At 37.7% G+C, this 15,114-nt stretch overlaps 1 protein-coding gene across 1 annotated transcript; it reads left to right on the top strand.

The window, feature by feature from the left end:
- On the top strand, nt 10,484-13,650 carry LOC104746736 (homocysteine S-methyltransferase 3-like). Its single transcript, XM_010468259.2, has 7 exons — nt 10,484-11,017; nt 11,728-11,784; nt 11,956-12,182; nt 12,335-12,464; nt 12,793-12,996; nt 13,105-13,176; nt 13,261-13,650. Exons 1-7 carry the CDS (start codon nt 10,838-10,840, stop codon nt 13,432-13,434), a joined length of 1,044 nt encoding a protein of 347 aa, XP_010466561.1. The 5' UTR covers nt 10,484-10,837; the 3' UTR covers nt 13,435-13,650.

Below are 15,114 nucleotides of genomic sequence, written 5' to 3'. Positions count from 1 at the left end.
ACGAACTAATGTCCTTCATGGATGCTTTCTCCGGATACAATCAGATTCTCATGAACCCTAATGATCAAGAAAATACCGCATTTATCAGAGACCGCAGAACCTATTGTTACAAGGTGATGCCATTCGGCCTGAAGAATGCCGGGGCAACCTACCAGCGGTTGGTAAATCAGATGTTTGAGAAACAGCTCGAGAAGACCATGGAAGTCTATATCGATGACATGTTGGTAAAGTCCATGGAGTCAAGCTCGCACCTCGCAGATCTGAGAGCCTGTTTCGAGATCCTAAACCAGTTCGGGATGAAGCTCAATCCCATGAAGTGTACATTTGCCGTTCCGTCTGGGGAATTCTTGGGTTATATCGTAACAGAAAGAGGAATCGAAGTGAACCCAAGGCAGATCAACGCTTTCCTGTCCATGAGTTCTCCAAAGACTCTGCGAGAGGTACAACGCCTCAACGGACAGATAGCGGCACTCAACCGTTTCATTTCCCGCTCAACAGAGAAATGCCTCCCATTCTACCAGTTATTAAAGAAAGGAAGGAGGCACTTCGCATGGGACGAGAACTGCGAGGCAGCGTTCTCCTACCTAAAAACTTACCTGTGCGAGCCACCAGTTCTAGCAAAGCCTGAGCTTGGCAAACCTCTCTTCTTCTATGTAGCCGTCTCCACAAGCGCAGTAAGCGGAGTTTTAGTTTGCAAAGAAAGGAGGGAGTAGAAGCCAATCTTTTACATCAGTAAGTCTTTCACCGGAGCCGAGTCTAGGTACCCGATGATGGAAAAATTGGCTTTAGCAGTAGTAACTTCAGCGAGAGTTACGACCATACTTTCAGTCTCATTCGATTGTTGTCCTAACAACGCAGCCCCTTCGGACGGTGCTTCACATCCGAGCAAGTCCGGTAGATTGGCAAAATGGTTAGTTGAGCTTAGTACGATATTGAGTTCCAAACTCGAACTTGCGCAAAAGCACAAGTCCTTGCAGATTTCCTTATAGAACTCCCACTTGCTAGTTCGGTCGAAAATAATGTGGATATCCCATGGACTTTACATGTGGATGGTTCATCATCCAAAACAGGTGCAGGAATTGGAGTTCGTCTTGTTTCTCCCACCGGCGAAGTGATTGAGCAATCGTTCCGTCTGGCCTTCAATGCATACAACAATGAAGCTGAGTACAAGTCTTTCTTAGCCGGACTCAGACTCGCTGCAGGAATTGGTGTGCGAAGACTACGAGCCTTTTGCGATTCACAGTTAGTTACCAACCAATTTCTGGGAGAGTATGAGACCAAGGACGGGCGCATGAAAGCCTACTTAGCCGCGGCCAAAGAATTAGCAGCAAAAGTTGATGATTTCAAAATCACCAAGATCCCACGGGGTGAAAACTCAGCTGCGGATGCCCTGGCATCACTAGCCTCGACTTCGGACCTGATAACGGCAAGAATTATCCCGGTAGAAGTTATTGAGTACCCGAGCATACGATTAGAAAGCTCGCACGTTGTCACTAGGGCGATGAAAAAGAAGATAGCAGTCGGAGAAGCAGCTCGCGCAACTACTTCCAGTCCCTCACCCGAGGAAATTCCTCCAACCGTGGTAGTCACGCCTATCTCTGACGAGCATGAAATCAATTCGGAAGTCCAAACTCTGGAGATACCTAGGTCTCCGCACCCGGATCTGACCATCCTACCTGACAAGCTTCTGAGCAATGCAAACACTAACAATTGAGGGGGGCAGGAGACTGGCGGAGTCCGATCTGGGCTTACTTGGAACGAGGTGAAGTCCCATCTGACAAGTGGGCGGCTAGGAAACTTAAAATTGTCAGTGCACGGTATTGCATCTATAATGGAGCACTCCTACAACGGAGTATCGCAGGTCTTTATTTAACGTGTGTGGCCGGCGAGGAACCCGCGAATCTGATGTGAACTGTTCACAATGGCCCTAATGGGAACCACTCTGGAGGACGGACATTGGCCTTCAAACTTAAACGACAAGGGTACTTTTGACCCACCATGGTCGCTGACTGTAAATAATATGCCCGAACTTGTGAGAAATGTCAAAAGCATGCTCCGTCAATTCACCAACCTACCGAGCTCTTGTCCTTTGTGTCTGTACCTTATCCGTTTATGAGGTGGTCTATGGAAATCATAGGCCCTTTACATCGAGGACCCGGGGGGTTCAGTACGTACTGGCCCTTACTGATTACTTCTCTAAGTGGGTTGAAGTAGCAGCTTATGCCAAAGTGACAAGTGAGAAAGTAGAGCAGTTCGTACTAAAGAGCATAATCTACCGGTATGGCGTTCCACACGAAATCGTCACGGACAATGGTCCGCAGTTCATCTCTTCACAGTTCGAAGGGTTTTATACCAAATGGAAAATACGGCTTAACAAGTCAATTCATCGTTACCCGCAAGGAAACGGGCAAGCCGAAGCGATGAACAAGGTTATACTGGCAAATTTTTTAAAAAGACTGGATTCTCGCAAAGGGCGCTGGTCGGACGAACTGCAAGGAGTACTCTGGGCAATCCGAACCACGCCTCGACAAGCTACAAACGAAACACCTTTTTCTTTGGTCTATAAAGTTGACGCCATAGTTCCAGCCGACCTCGAAGTACCCGGAGTTCGCACGACCTTAAATCCACTTCGAGCTTCGGAGAACGAAGAGCTTATGCGAGACACACTGGATATCATAAATGAGCGTCGGGATCAAGCTTTGGTGCGAATGCAGAATTACCAAAACGCTGTAGCTCGCTACTATAACTCCAATTTCTGAGGTAGACCTCTCGCAGTCGGAGATTTAGTCTTGCGTAAAGTCTATGAGAACACCGAGGAGCTCAACGCAGGAAAGCTAGGAGTCAACTGGGAAGAACCATACAAAATCACTCGCGAAGTGCGCAATGGAGTCTATCAGCTGGAAGATTCAAAGGGGAAACCAGTCCCGAGATCCTGGAACTCCTTGCATCTCAAACGTTTCCATAATTAGCTTGAATAATCTTGTATCGAACTACGGTTGGCTTGATCCCGATAAGGGTATGGAAGCAGCCCGTTTTGGGTCCAGCTATCCATTTTCAATAAAATCAAAAGTTCTCTAACTTTTTATTAAGAATGGTTGATCAGCAAAATAAAAAAGCCGAAGTCTAACTTTGCAAAATTCAGTTAAAACCAAAGTCTCACTTCATATTCAGTAAAACCGAAGTACTACTTCGTATTAAACAAAACCGAAGTCTTACTTCATAGTCAATAAAACCAAAGTCTTACTTTGTAGTCAATAAAACCGCAGTCATACTTCGTCTCAGAAATTCTGGAGTTAAACTTCGCAAAATTCAATTAAACTGAAGTCTCACTTCGTATCACAAAAATCCGGAGTTTAACTTCGCGCTGTTTGTAAAAATCAATAAAACCGAAGTCTTACTTCGTAAGCACAATAAGACCAAAAACTTATCAGAGGATCCGGAGTTAAACTTCGCGAACTAAGAGTCAAAATCCCACTTTATACTATTAGAGTTTTGCCTAAGGTTAAGACTAAAAAGTTCGGCTCCGCCAACATTAACACAGTTGCGGGTTAGTAATTCGGATTTGCGAGATATAGAGGCAAAAGAGATCTTGATTTTAAAAGGAAATATTCATGTTCGGAGTGGTCACCGTGACCAAAAACTCCGAATTAGGTTAAAAAAAAAACAAGACAACAAAAGGGGGGCAGCTCGTGCCAAAACAAACCCGGGATAACTCTGCTAAGTATCAGAAGGGAGAGGAGGATCCGATGCCGCTTCGGGAAGTACCAAGCTCATCTCTGCGATCTCCATCTTCGATCTGGTATTCCATTGGAAGGCATCCATCCTCTAGTTCGACATTCGTCCAAAGTTAGTTCTGGTCTCATCAATGGTGATACTCAAGGGATGCTCGTTGCATAATAGCTCGGGCGTATCCACCAAGAGGTCAGAAAATGCAGAAGGGTCAAAGTCGCGGAGGGTTACCTTCGAGACCTCTTCGTCAGCTTTCTCCTCGTCAGCTCGCAAAAGTCCGAGCTCAGCTTTGATATCCTAGATCTCCCCTCTAAAGATCTCCTCAATCAGCATCCGGTTAGCCCTAATCTCAGCAGCTCGGATCTTGACCGGAGCTAGCTTCTCCCTTTCCTCAAAGTGAACCTTTACTTCCTCGATCAATGGATGGAGAGTTCGCCTCATCGCTTGTCTCTCCTCCCTCTGCACTCTCTCGATCTTGCAGCTGTTACCGGCCTCCAGAAGTTGGTTACGGAGTTCAATCTCGTGCAGTTTGTTCTTAGCTGCTTTTTCATTCTCTGCGGCCTCATAGTAGAGATCGCCCGCCTTCTTTAATTTTCCTCGGAGATCTTCGTTGGCAACCCCGAGGTCCAGCACCTCCACCTCAGCCTTCTTCATCCTAGCTCGGATCTGTTCGGCCTTCTCCACGGTCTTTGCATTTATGGCCTCTAATCTGGTGAACTCTGCCACCTGGTTTTCAAGGTCAGCCACTCTCTCCTTGAGGTGATTCACCTCGGAGGTCGATGGAGAAGCAAACAGCTGATCTTCGTAAGACGCCACCGAGTTGTTAAACTCGATCATCAGCTGGGAAAGGCGGCTTGTTAAAAAAAATATAATAATAATAATAATAATAACATATATATTGCTAACCTCGCCGACTTTATCCGCGAAACGGAAAAAGTTTGCACGGTTGACTTCGGACATGTCGGAAAATGCTGGAATCCGAATTCTAGGTCGAGTGTAGCTCCTCATCAGATCAGCTAGAGAAGCGGGGGGAGCTGCACGGCAAGAACAACGTCATTCTACTTTAAATATATTTTCTAAAAAAAAGCGAGGAATAAACGTATCTCGGATCGTGCTTACCTCGAGGAGAATGATGCTGTTCCTTCGTAGGTAGCTTCCCAAAGCAACCCCCAGACTCCTTGGTATTAGGGGGATCCCTAGACTTCTTCTCCGAGGAGGGAGATCCGTCTCTCGAACTGGATCTACCCCGCTCGTCTCTCGACGAACTAGTCTGGGCTCAATTTTTCTCGCGAGAAGAAGAAGAAGTCTCAGGTTCCTTCCTCTTCTTGGATGGCTCGACCCGCTGGGAACTCACCTCGGTGGGTCCTTTCCTTAATGACAGAGGAGGAACCTCAGTCTCCCGCGGTTTGTCGCTGGAGTTAGCAATGACAATCACGGGAGGTTCGGAAGAACCGGCAGGGGGTCCGGAAGGACCAGCAAGGAGTTTGAAAGGACCAGCAGGGGATACAGAAACTTCGCTCACTTCAGGGGCTGAAGAGTCGGTGTTCTTAGCAGGAATACGAGCTTTTCCTTTAACAAGGGCAGCAGCCATTTGCCTATTCGCTTCCTTTTCAGCATTCTTGTAAGCCCTTTCTTCCCTATAGCTCATACCAGAGGTACTAGGAGGATCAGAACATACGAGAGAACGTCCCCTGAGTCTGACTCTGGACTCTCTGATTCTTTCACACAAAAAAGAGTCCCAGGCAATTTGACCTTGGCTGCAGAACCGCGAAAAGAACTCCGCGAACGTGGGACAAAGCAAACCTCGCTCGAAGTGGGCTGAAACAAAAACAATAAAGTGATAAGAAGCAAAAACTAAAAACTAGCCGGTACCCAACAATGTACACCACTCTACCAATTTTTGAAGTCCACTTCGACACGTGCAAACATCGAGAGATGTCCGAAGGTGAGCTCATTAACCGGGAAGAAGAAATACGACTTGCGCCATTTCTCGTCCTTTTCGGAGAGTCATCAAAGACCTTTCAGTCCGGAGAGCGGACTTACGTAAAGAGTACCCTTGGTGCGACCTGTTTTCACGGTGTAGACTTGAAGAAAATCAGCCAAGGATAGCTGGTAATTAAACTCCTCTTCCAGAGTCTGAACGCACAGAACGGCTCGAACAAAATTCGGGCACATCTGGAGAAGTGCGAAGCCCAACTCGAACATCATCCTCACGATGATCTCGGGAAGTGGGAATGATAGTCCGCACGTAGAGAAAAAGATCTCGAACGCACAACAATAGCCTGGAGGTGGGTTTTCCGGAGACTCGTGAGCCTCCAGGAATCGAATCTCAATCTCCGAGGGAATTCCGGTGGATCTCCTAATCTCAGCTTTGTTCTCCACAGAGAGGATCGACGGTTGATGGGGACCAAAAACGCCCGGAATTAGAGGTTTCACGACTTTACTTGGGGTGTTCGAGTAAAGCGTAGAGGAAATTGATCTACAAGGGAAAGGATTGAAGAACATTTCGGCGAATAACGAAGAACAAAGGAGGCGAGAGCAAAACAAAAACGCAAAGGGCAAATAACAACTTTTCAGAATAAAAGAGAAAAGAGTCAGGAGGGTTACCTTTATACACAAAACTAAGAGGAAGTAATGATTTGCTTGGGAAGGCGAGAAGTCCCGGTTCATTTCTCTCTCTCTTATAGCGTGTTAGGCTTCTCGGTGGGCTCCAGAGCTTGTTCGGGAAGGCAAATCTTATCATTACCATGATCAAATCATGGGATATGGAGATATTCAGTTGCCCGAAAATAGCCGATTGAAGATCAAATGTCCCCCGAGCTAGTCAGCTCGGAGGACTTGGGGGGCAACTGTTGTACCCACAATTGTTCATCTTGGGCAATGGGCTAAGGCCCAGACTAAGCACACTAAATGGGCCAAGGATGTAGTACGGACCGGCCCACTAAGCCCGATGAAAGGTTGAAACGTAGAGAAGCATCCCTCGAATCAGTTCGCAGCTCGGATTCGGTCAAAGATTCCCGCAATTAATCGGGTTGATTGGGGTGTGAGATTTACGTAGAGAATTTATTAGGCATTGATTGTAATGAACTGATATAATACGTAAGGAGGGCCATTGTAAAGGGGATCAAAAACTTTTCTCTTGAGCAATAATATACACATTTTTTCTTAGCACTTTAAACTCTAAATTTAGTTCGGAACTTTAACGGTGGTTGGTTCCTCCGTTCAGAAACACTTCGGGAGGTGAATTTCGGGTTTTAGTTCTCACGACGTCCCACATCGGCTAGAAAAGTTTTAGACAATGGTTCAACACCATTATAAATAAGACTACTATGCTTCCAACAACGAATAAGCAGGAATTCTAAAAATTTATTCGGTTTAATCTGATGTTTTATTAATTTTTTTATAAAATGGAAAATTTTAAATCTATGAAAATAAAAGACATATATAACGTCCCACATCGGCTAGAAAAGTTTTAGACAATGGTTCAACACTATTATAAATACGACTAATATGCTTCCAACAATGAATAAGCAAAACTTGATTTATCAAGCGTCCAATTCTAAAAAACAATTTGGTTTAATCTGATGTTTTATTTGAGAAAATAAAAACATTTAAAAGTTTCTAAATATTTATAATATTTAAAAATTTAAAAAGTTTAAATATTTATAAATATTGAAACTTTTAAAAGTTCTTAGCGTTTACAAAATTTCAAAAATGAACAGGAACCTTGATTTATCAGGCATCCAAAATTAAAATTTTAATTCGGTTCTTTATTTAAGAGAATTTAAACATTTTTAATATTTAAACGATAATAAAATTACCAACAATTTAAATTACATATACAACTGATTTCATGTTCTTTATTATAGACAATAATAAAATTTCCAACAAAAAGTAAGTTGTGTAGTACTTCAAAACAAAAAGGTTTTGAATGATTATTCAGTGATATAAAATGAAAAAACAGACAAGGAAGAGAAAGAATAAAAGTATAATGAAGAAGCGGACGGAAGTTATGTGATAATTTAAAACAAAAATGTTTTCAATGATTATCCAGTGGAAGAAAGTGGGAAATCAGACAAGAAAAAAAAGAATAAGAGTATAACAAAGAAGCAACGGTGAAAGTAACGATTACAACTACCACGCAAAAATAAAAATGAAGATGAAGAGAAAGAATATAAAGAGTAAATGAAAAAAACACGAAGACATAAGCGATGGTGTTCAATTGAAAAAAATACAAAGACATAAGCGGTAGTATACACATAAGATTTTCTTACTAAAATTATTGTCGATATAATAATTTAAAATTTTCAGAAGTTAATATTTTATAATTATCATTAATTATATATAATTTTATTTAAATATATTAAATAACCTAGTTATTACATAAAAGTAAGAGTGGCAATATAATTCAAAATTTGAATTAAAAAAAACAAAATAATAAATGTGACATGCTTATGTGTCATTATTGGAGAGACTCCCTTCACCCTTTATATATGACACTAGGTTTATAACCCGTACGTTGTGCGGGACTTAATTCTTTTAATTAATAATACAAACCGTTGAATATAATTATAATTTTTCAATATGAAAATATGAATCTATATAGATGTCAATTTTATTTTATTAAGTAATATATAACTTATCAATTTATTTTAACATATTTTCACAATTAATTATTTCTTTATTTTTTGGTATACATTCGTCATCTCTTGCATCTACTCTCTTTTCACATTATATTATCTCATTTATGAAATATTGATTATGAAGACATATCATAACTATTTTTGATCTTCATTCTATTATCTCACTTATGAAATATTGATTATGAAGACATATCATAACTATTTTTATCTTCCAATACTTTTTTTTATTAGTTGAGTGATTATTATTTACTAATAAAGACGTAAATATTTTTAGATAATGTACCCACTCTTTCTCGCAAAGTTTTTTGAACAGTGTTATATACTACTACATGTAAGCTTTGCTTCGTAGTAATAAAACTCATAATTGGACTCATTTTTATCTATAAACATCATATTATAACATTAAATATTACATCTTAACTGTTTGACAAAAGAAAAATTATGTTGACATAGATATTTTTTTTTACTTTAAAATATGTATAGTCTATGATGATTTATACAATGTTTTTTATTTTATTTTGATTCTCCTAATCTCAAAATCATAAGATTACTCTAACTTTTAAATCTGTGTATTTATCCAAAAATAGAATTTTTTAGTTTTTAATTAAAATTTTACAATCTACCACTACCATCATATTTGGTTTTTTTACAAATAACTTTTTCAAATTTCTTCTTAGTATTTTTAACTATTTTTTTGTATGTGTGATGTTCAGAATAAGTTATATTTAATATGTTTTATTTCAAATAAACTTTTACATTTCTCTTAAATATATACATTATTTTAATTTTTGAGCACTTGATTAATATTTTCTCTTTTTTATATATCTTTGTTTAATGTATATATTTAAGAGATCTAATCTACCACTACCACTTTGATTAATATTTTCTCTTTTTTGAGCACTTTGATTATTCTACCACTACCATATTTTACTTTGATATTTTTTTGTTGTATTTTTTTCATTTTGTTTTTGGTTTATATTTAAGTTTTTAATTATTTAAAATATATGGTTGTTTTTGATATTAATAAAAATATTACACAATATGTAATCATTATTCATATTTTATTTTGATATTTTTTGTTGTATTATTTTCAATTTTTTTTGTTTATATTTTAGTTTTTAATTATTTTAAATGATTACTTTTAATAAAAAAAAAATTACACAAATAAGTGAATTAATTGATGTATTAACTTTAGGTTTAATGTTCTTTGATGATTTAAATTAATTTATTAAAATTAAAATTAAAAAGTGATGAGGTGGAGGAAGGAGAAGAGAGAAAAGCCAACTTTATATATATACATTTTGTTTTTTATTTTTATTTTAAATAGGGAATTCTTATTAGAAAAAAAGTAAATTAGTAGGCACATACATAAGAGATTGGATCAGGGAAAACCCTAATTTCTACTTTGAGAGACCTAAACTAGTCGCTTTCGGTATCCTTGACATATAGAAAGGATTAAATTGTTGTTGGCTGTTGATTCACGGAACCAAGACTAAAAGGTATGAAACCAGAAATCCAATAAGTAAGGTACCAAGTATATGTATTATCATTTTATTAAATTCTTTATTTCACACAGGAAAAAACTTTATTGTTAAACATTTACGCAAATTGGGAAAAAAAAAGAACTATAACATAATACTATACTATATATATACATATATTAATATTGATTAGGTGTATAAAAGTGTAGAAACCACGTATAACGTGGCACATAGTTGGATGGATGAATTCCCACACGGCAGGCAAAGAGAGTCTCACGCGTAACGTTGCTGTCTGATCAAAAGTTTGCTCATAATATCCACTTACTTTTGTTAACTCAATTATCTACTTTGAGTTAGTACTATTTCAGTTTCTGTTCGATACAATTCGCTCGTTTTACTCATTACAAAAGCTTATAGGTTGGTACAAACTACAAAGCATATAAGGTCGATCCACAACTATATAACCAACATTACCATAAGGGTATACATGTAACTTCGACATTTCCCATATATAAGCATTCTCACGATCAAAGATAACATCTAATCTTAATCTTCGATATAGTATAGTAAAGATAATACTATACTATATATTAGTATTGATTAGTTGGATGGATGAATTCCCCACACGGCAGGCAAAGAGAGTCTCACGCGTAACGTCGCTGTCTGATGATCAAAAGTTTGCGCATAAATATCCACTTACTTTTGTTAACTCAATTATCTACTTTGAGTTAGTACTATTTCAGTTTCTGTTCGAGACAATTCGCTCGTTTTCCTCATTACAAAAGCTTATAAGTCGGTACAAACTACAAAGCATAGAAGCTGGATCCACAACTATATATAACCAACATTACCATAAGGGTATACATGTAACTCCGACATTTCCCATATATAAGCATTCTCACAATCAAAGATAACATCTCATCTTCGATATAGTTCGACTCCATCTTACAGACGTATACACACTTTGTTTATATTCAAAACAATATGGGATCTTTGGTGAAAGAGGAAACCTCGTCGTTGATGACGAAGTTTTTGGAGAACTGCGGCGGCTATGCGGTGGTGGACGGAGGGTTTGCGACGGAGCTACAACGTCACGGGGCTGACATCAATGATCCACTTTGGAGTGCCAAGTGCCTTATTACTTCTCCTCACCTCGTCACGAAGGTTTTATATATGTAGAAATTCATACTCTTCTTCTAAGATGGGTTTAGTCGTACGGTGACAGATCTTGACAATTCAGAGGGATCTATAGTTTATTGAATGATGCACTCTCAAAACTTAGTAACCCTGGTTTGATTTTTTCAGCTGCGATTTTAAATAATGATCTGTCACTTTGGGAATATCTAAAGGAATAATATTTGGTTCTTCAGAAAATCTTGAGATTTTGTTTGGCTTCAGACACTTATGATAGTATTCTTCTATAAGTTTTAGAATTTTAAAGTTGAGTGAGAACCTATGTACGGACACAGGACACTGGATAGAGTTAATATTTTTGGTCTATTATTGACTCTATAAACTTGGTTTTGTTTCTTTGAAACGATATTTTTTTATTTATCAAGTTCGATGTTTTCGATGAAGCTCGTATATATATGCACAAATAAAGAGTGATACCTTAAACAGAGCAACTCGTATATGCACAAATCTAGATTAGAAATAATAATTTGCCACGTTGTAACACGTAACATTAGCTGCGACGCAAACGTGTACGTTTTATACCACGACGTTTTACTTCATTGTCACTCCATTTTTCTAGTAACACCTTCAAATGGAATAAAAACAAAAACTACTACTAGTGCTTTTCTGTTGCAGCCAAAAATAAAAATATCAGAAATATTTTAGAAAAATACTTCAATATTATAGTTTTCTTCTAATAGGTGCACTTGGATTACCTCGAGGCTGGAGCAAATATCATCATTACCGCATCTTATCAGGTACTAATTTTGGCTTGTATTCTAAAGTAACTGATGAGTAGTAAAAAAAAGAAGAGGAAATTAGTAGTTGAGAATCTGATTAAATACATACAACTTAATTAGGATCCAAAATGCATCAAGATGCTCAGACAGAGTTCGTAATTTAGTTTAACCAAATTAATTTACTACAAGGCAACGATCCAAGGATTTGTGGCAAAAGGTTTATCGGTGGGAGAAGCAGAGAGTTTACTGAGGAGGAGCGTTGAAATCGCGTGCGAGGCACGTGAGATTTTCTACAATAGATGCACCAAAGGTTTGTGGGATTTCGACTACACTGGAAAAGCTTCTGGACGACCTGTTCTTGTCGCAGCTTCCGTTGGTAGCTATGGAGCTTATCTCGCCGACGGATCCGAATACAGGTTCTTTGATTGATCCTAGTCATTTTTCTTACATTTTAGTGTAAAAATTGGAAAAATGAAGTTTAAGTAAATTGTTGAAACTATCCATACAAAAAGATTTGGTCTACCAAATAAATTTAATTTCATTTGTTATGTAATGAAATGTTTTGCAGCGGGATTTATGGAGATTCTGTGAGTAAGGAGACATTGAAAGACTTCCATAGGAGAAGAGTTCAAACCTTAGAGAAATCTGGACCTGATCTCATCGCATTCGAGGCTATTCCAAATAAGCTCGAAGCCGAGGTATCTTAAGTTTACTACTTAACGAAATTAAACGAACAAAGTTAAAGGAATATTCTAGTCGTTTTTGTTTAGTGCTGTGTCCTTGTATCACCACCCAAGTTCAAGCATTCCATGTTATAGACAAAAAAGTAAAAATTACTCAAATAAAGTTTTTAAGTAAATACAGAGTATTATCAAGTAGTTTTAGATTTTAGTGCAATGGTTGCATGATGGTAGTTTTGAAATTGTGATCATATTTCACATGCATATACATGCTATTAGTCTAGAATTGACCTATGTATATATATCTCTTTAGTTTTATGTATACGTTTTTTTCACATATTTATAGGCTTATGCGGATCTTCTTGAGAAGGAAGACATCGACATTCCGGCATGGTTCTCCTTCACTTCTAAGGACGGAGTCAGTGTGCCACGAGGAGATTCGGTTGTAGAATGTGCAAAAGTGGCAGATGCTTGCAAGAAAGTGGTGGCTATCGGAATCAATTGTGCTTCACCAAGATTCATTCACGATTTGATCATCTCCTTGCGCCAGGTAACTTTATAAACACTGATAGAATTACTTTTTTAATTTTCTTTCCTCATCTCCTTTTACCCTGTTTTTTGCCTTGCGGCTAAAGCAACTGACAATTTCTTTTACTAGGTAACCCGCAAACCAATCGTTGTCTACCCAAATAGTGGAGAAGTCTACGACGGTCTGAACAAGAAATGGATTGTGAGTGTTTAACTATTATATAAAATTCTTGTTAAACACAAACTACCAACCTGATTTTGGAGGTTTTTTAATGTAATAATGCAGAAGTCAGGGGAAGAGTCAGAGGAGGATTTTGTGTCGTACGTGAGTAAATGGAGAGATGAAGGTGCGTCGCTGTTTGGAGGATGTTGTCGGACTACACCAAACACCATCAGAGCCATTGCTAAAGTTCTCTCCGGCGAATCTCCCGCAGCATCAAAACTCAAATTTGAGCAGTAGACTTGTCAACGGTGAGTTTCTATGCTTGTTCCTTGTGGTGTCAGGAAGGAGTTTGGAATGTATTATAACGTGTGTAACTTTGTAATCTACTAAACTTATATACGTAAGTTGGGACTTGGGGTGTTTCATCTGGTTTGTTGGTGTTATGAAATAATCAATTTATGTTGAAACTAAAAATGATGGTAACTATGTACTATTTTTAGTTTGCAGACATAATACTTGGAGGGCTCCTGTAGTAGTATTAGTTTTTTAGTAGTATTAGTTTGCAGACATAATACTATTTTTAGTAGTATTAGTTTGCAGACATAATACTATTTTTTTGTCGTCTGATAGAAACCAAAGTCTGAAGGATACATGAACGCAAACAAAAAAAAAAAAAATATGATGGTAACTATGTACAACTGCGTTGTTGGAGTATGACAATGATGGGCTAATACGTTAAGTGATATAGTTTGTAAGCTTACTTCTATTACTGTGCTGTAAAAAATAGGTAATATAAAACTACAAGTATTTAATACTAACCATAGCTTCAAAAGATTTTTTTTCTTCCATATATAAAAACCAAGAAAATTACTCTAATGAATGTGATAAACTTGAACTCTTTTAGTCCAACCAAAAATTAAATATATGAGATATTGGATTGGGATTTAGAAATAATTTTGATGATTTAATAACATCATAGAAATTAAATTAAATGAAAGATTTTAAAAGATTGTTAAAAAGTTTTTTATTATTTCGATAATTTGTTTTTTTCTCCCATTTCCATTTCCATTTACATTGGAGACAATATAACTTCTATTAACATAAAGAAAGAGTGAAATCTGGAGAAGAGTTTCATTCTCTTTAGCTATTTTTTTCAAATATTGAAGGAGAGAGACATATGACATTGTTGGATATAGGCTTCGCTTCCAACATTCTAGGAGGGCTAAACAGAAGTTTCTTATGAAATTTAGGGTATGAAGTTATGAATCTGGCTCATCGGGCTGTAGGAACGAAATCGTCATTTACAGAAGAGACATAAGGGACTCTAGGTCAATGGTCCACTATAAATACCATATATCATTGTCAGGGCTCTGGATCCGAAATCTTGGCAATCAGAGAGAAAAAAAATTATTCTCGTATTAACTGCGCTTAGAACTTTGATTGTATTTTCTTAAACTCTCGCTTCAATTCTTCGTTAATAGAATGACCAGCTCCGATTTATCCCCATTAGTATTCGTATTATTAACATTGGCGATTTCATACATCAACAGACATTACCACCCGAATATGTACGTAGATTAAATAAAGTAAAAAAATTAAAGTTATATTGTATTTATGATTTTATTGTAGGAGGTAAAAATTTGTGGCACTACCTAGAGGTATTGAATATGAAAATATGAAAAAAAACATACAAACGTTAAGGAAAAAATAAAGGCGAAACCAAAATCTATTTTCTTAACTCTTTGAAACCTCCGCATGGTGACGGGATTTGTGGTTACAAGAATCCCAGGATACAACACGTTCACAACTGGGTTTGTTATCATTTAAACACACTGGCTCTACACAAATATACGCTACGATACTCTCGAGAACATTTACTTTGTGACAGAGAGTGATTATTGGAGTTTTGGTGTTCTAATTCTTTTCTCAACTTCGTCCATATGTGATGAGTGGAATGTGTGTTTATATAGAAGTCTC

Source organism: Camelina sativa, chromosome 15, assembly GCF_000633955.1.
Source record: "Camelina sativa cultivar DH55 chromosome 15, Cs, whole genome shotgun sequence".
Classification (NCBI taxonomy): domain Eukaryota; kingdom Viridiplantae; phylum Streptophyta; class Magnoliopsida; order Brassicales; family Brassicaceae; genus Camelina; species Camelina sativa.
Note: the sequence above shows the minus strand (reverse complement) of the source record. Positions and strands in the feature narration are given on the sequence as shown.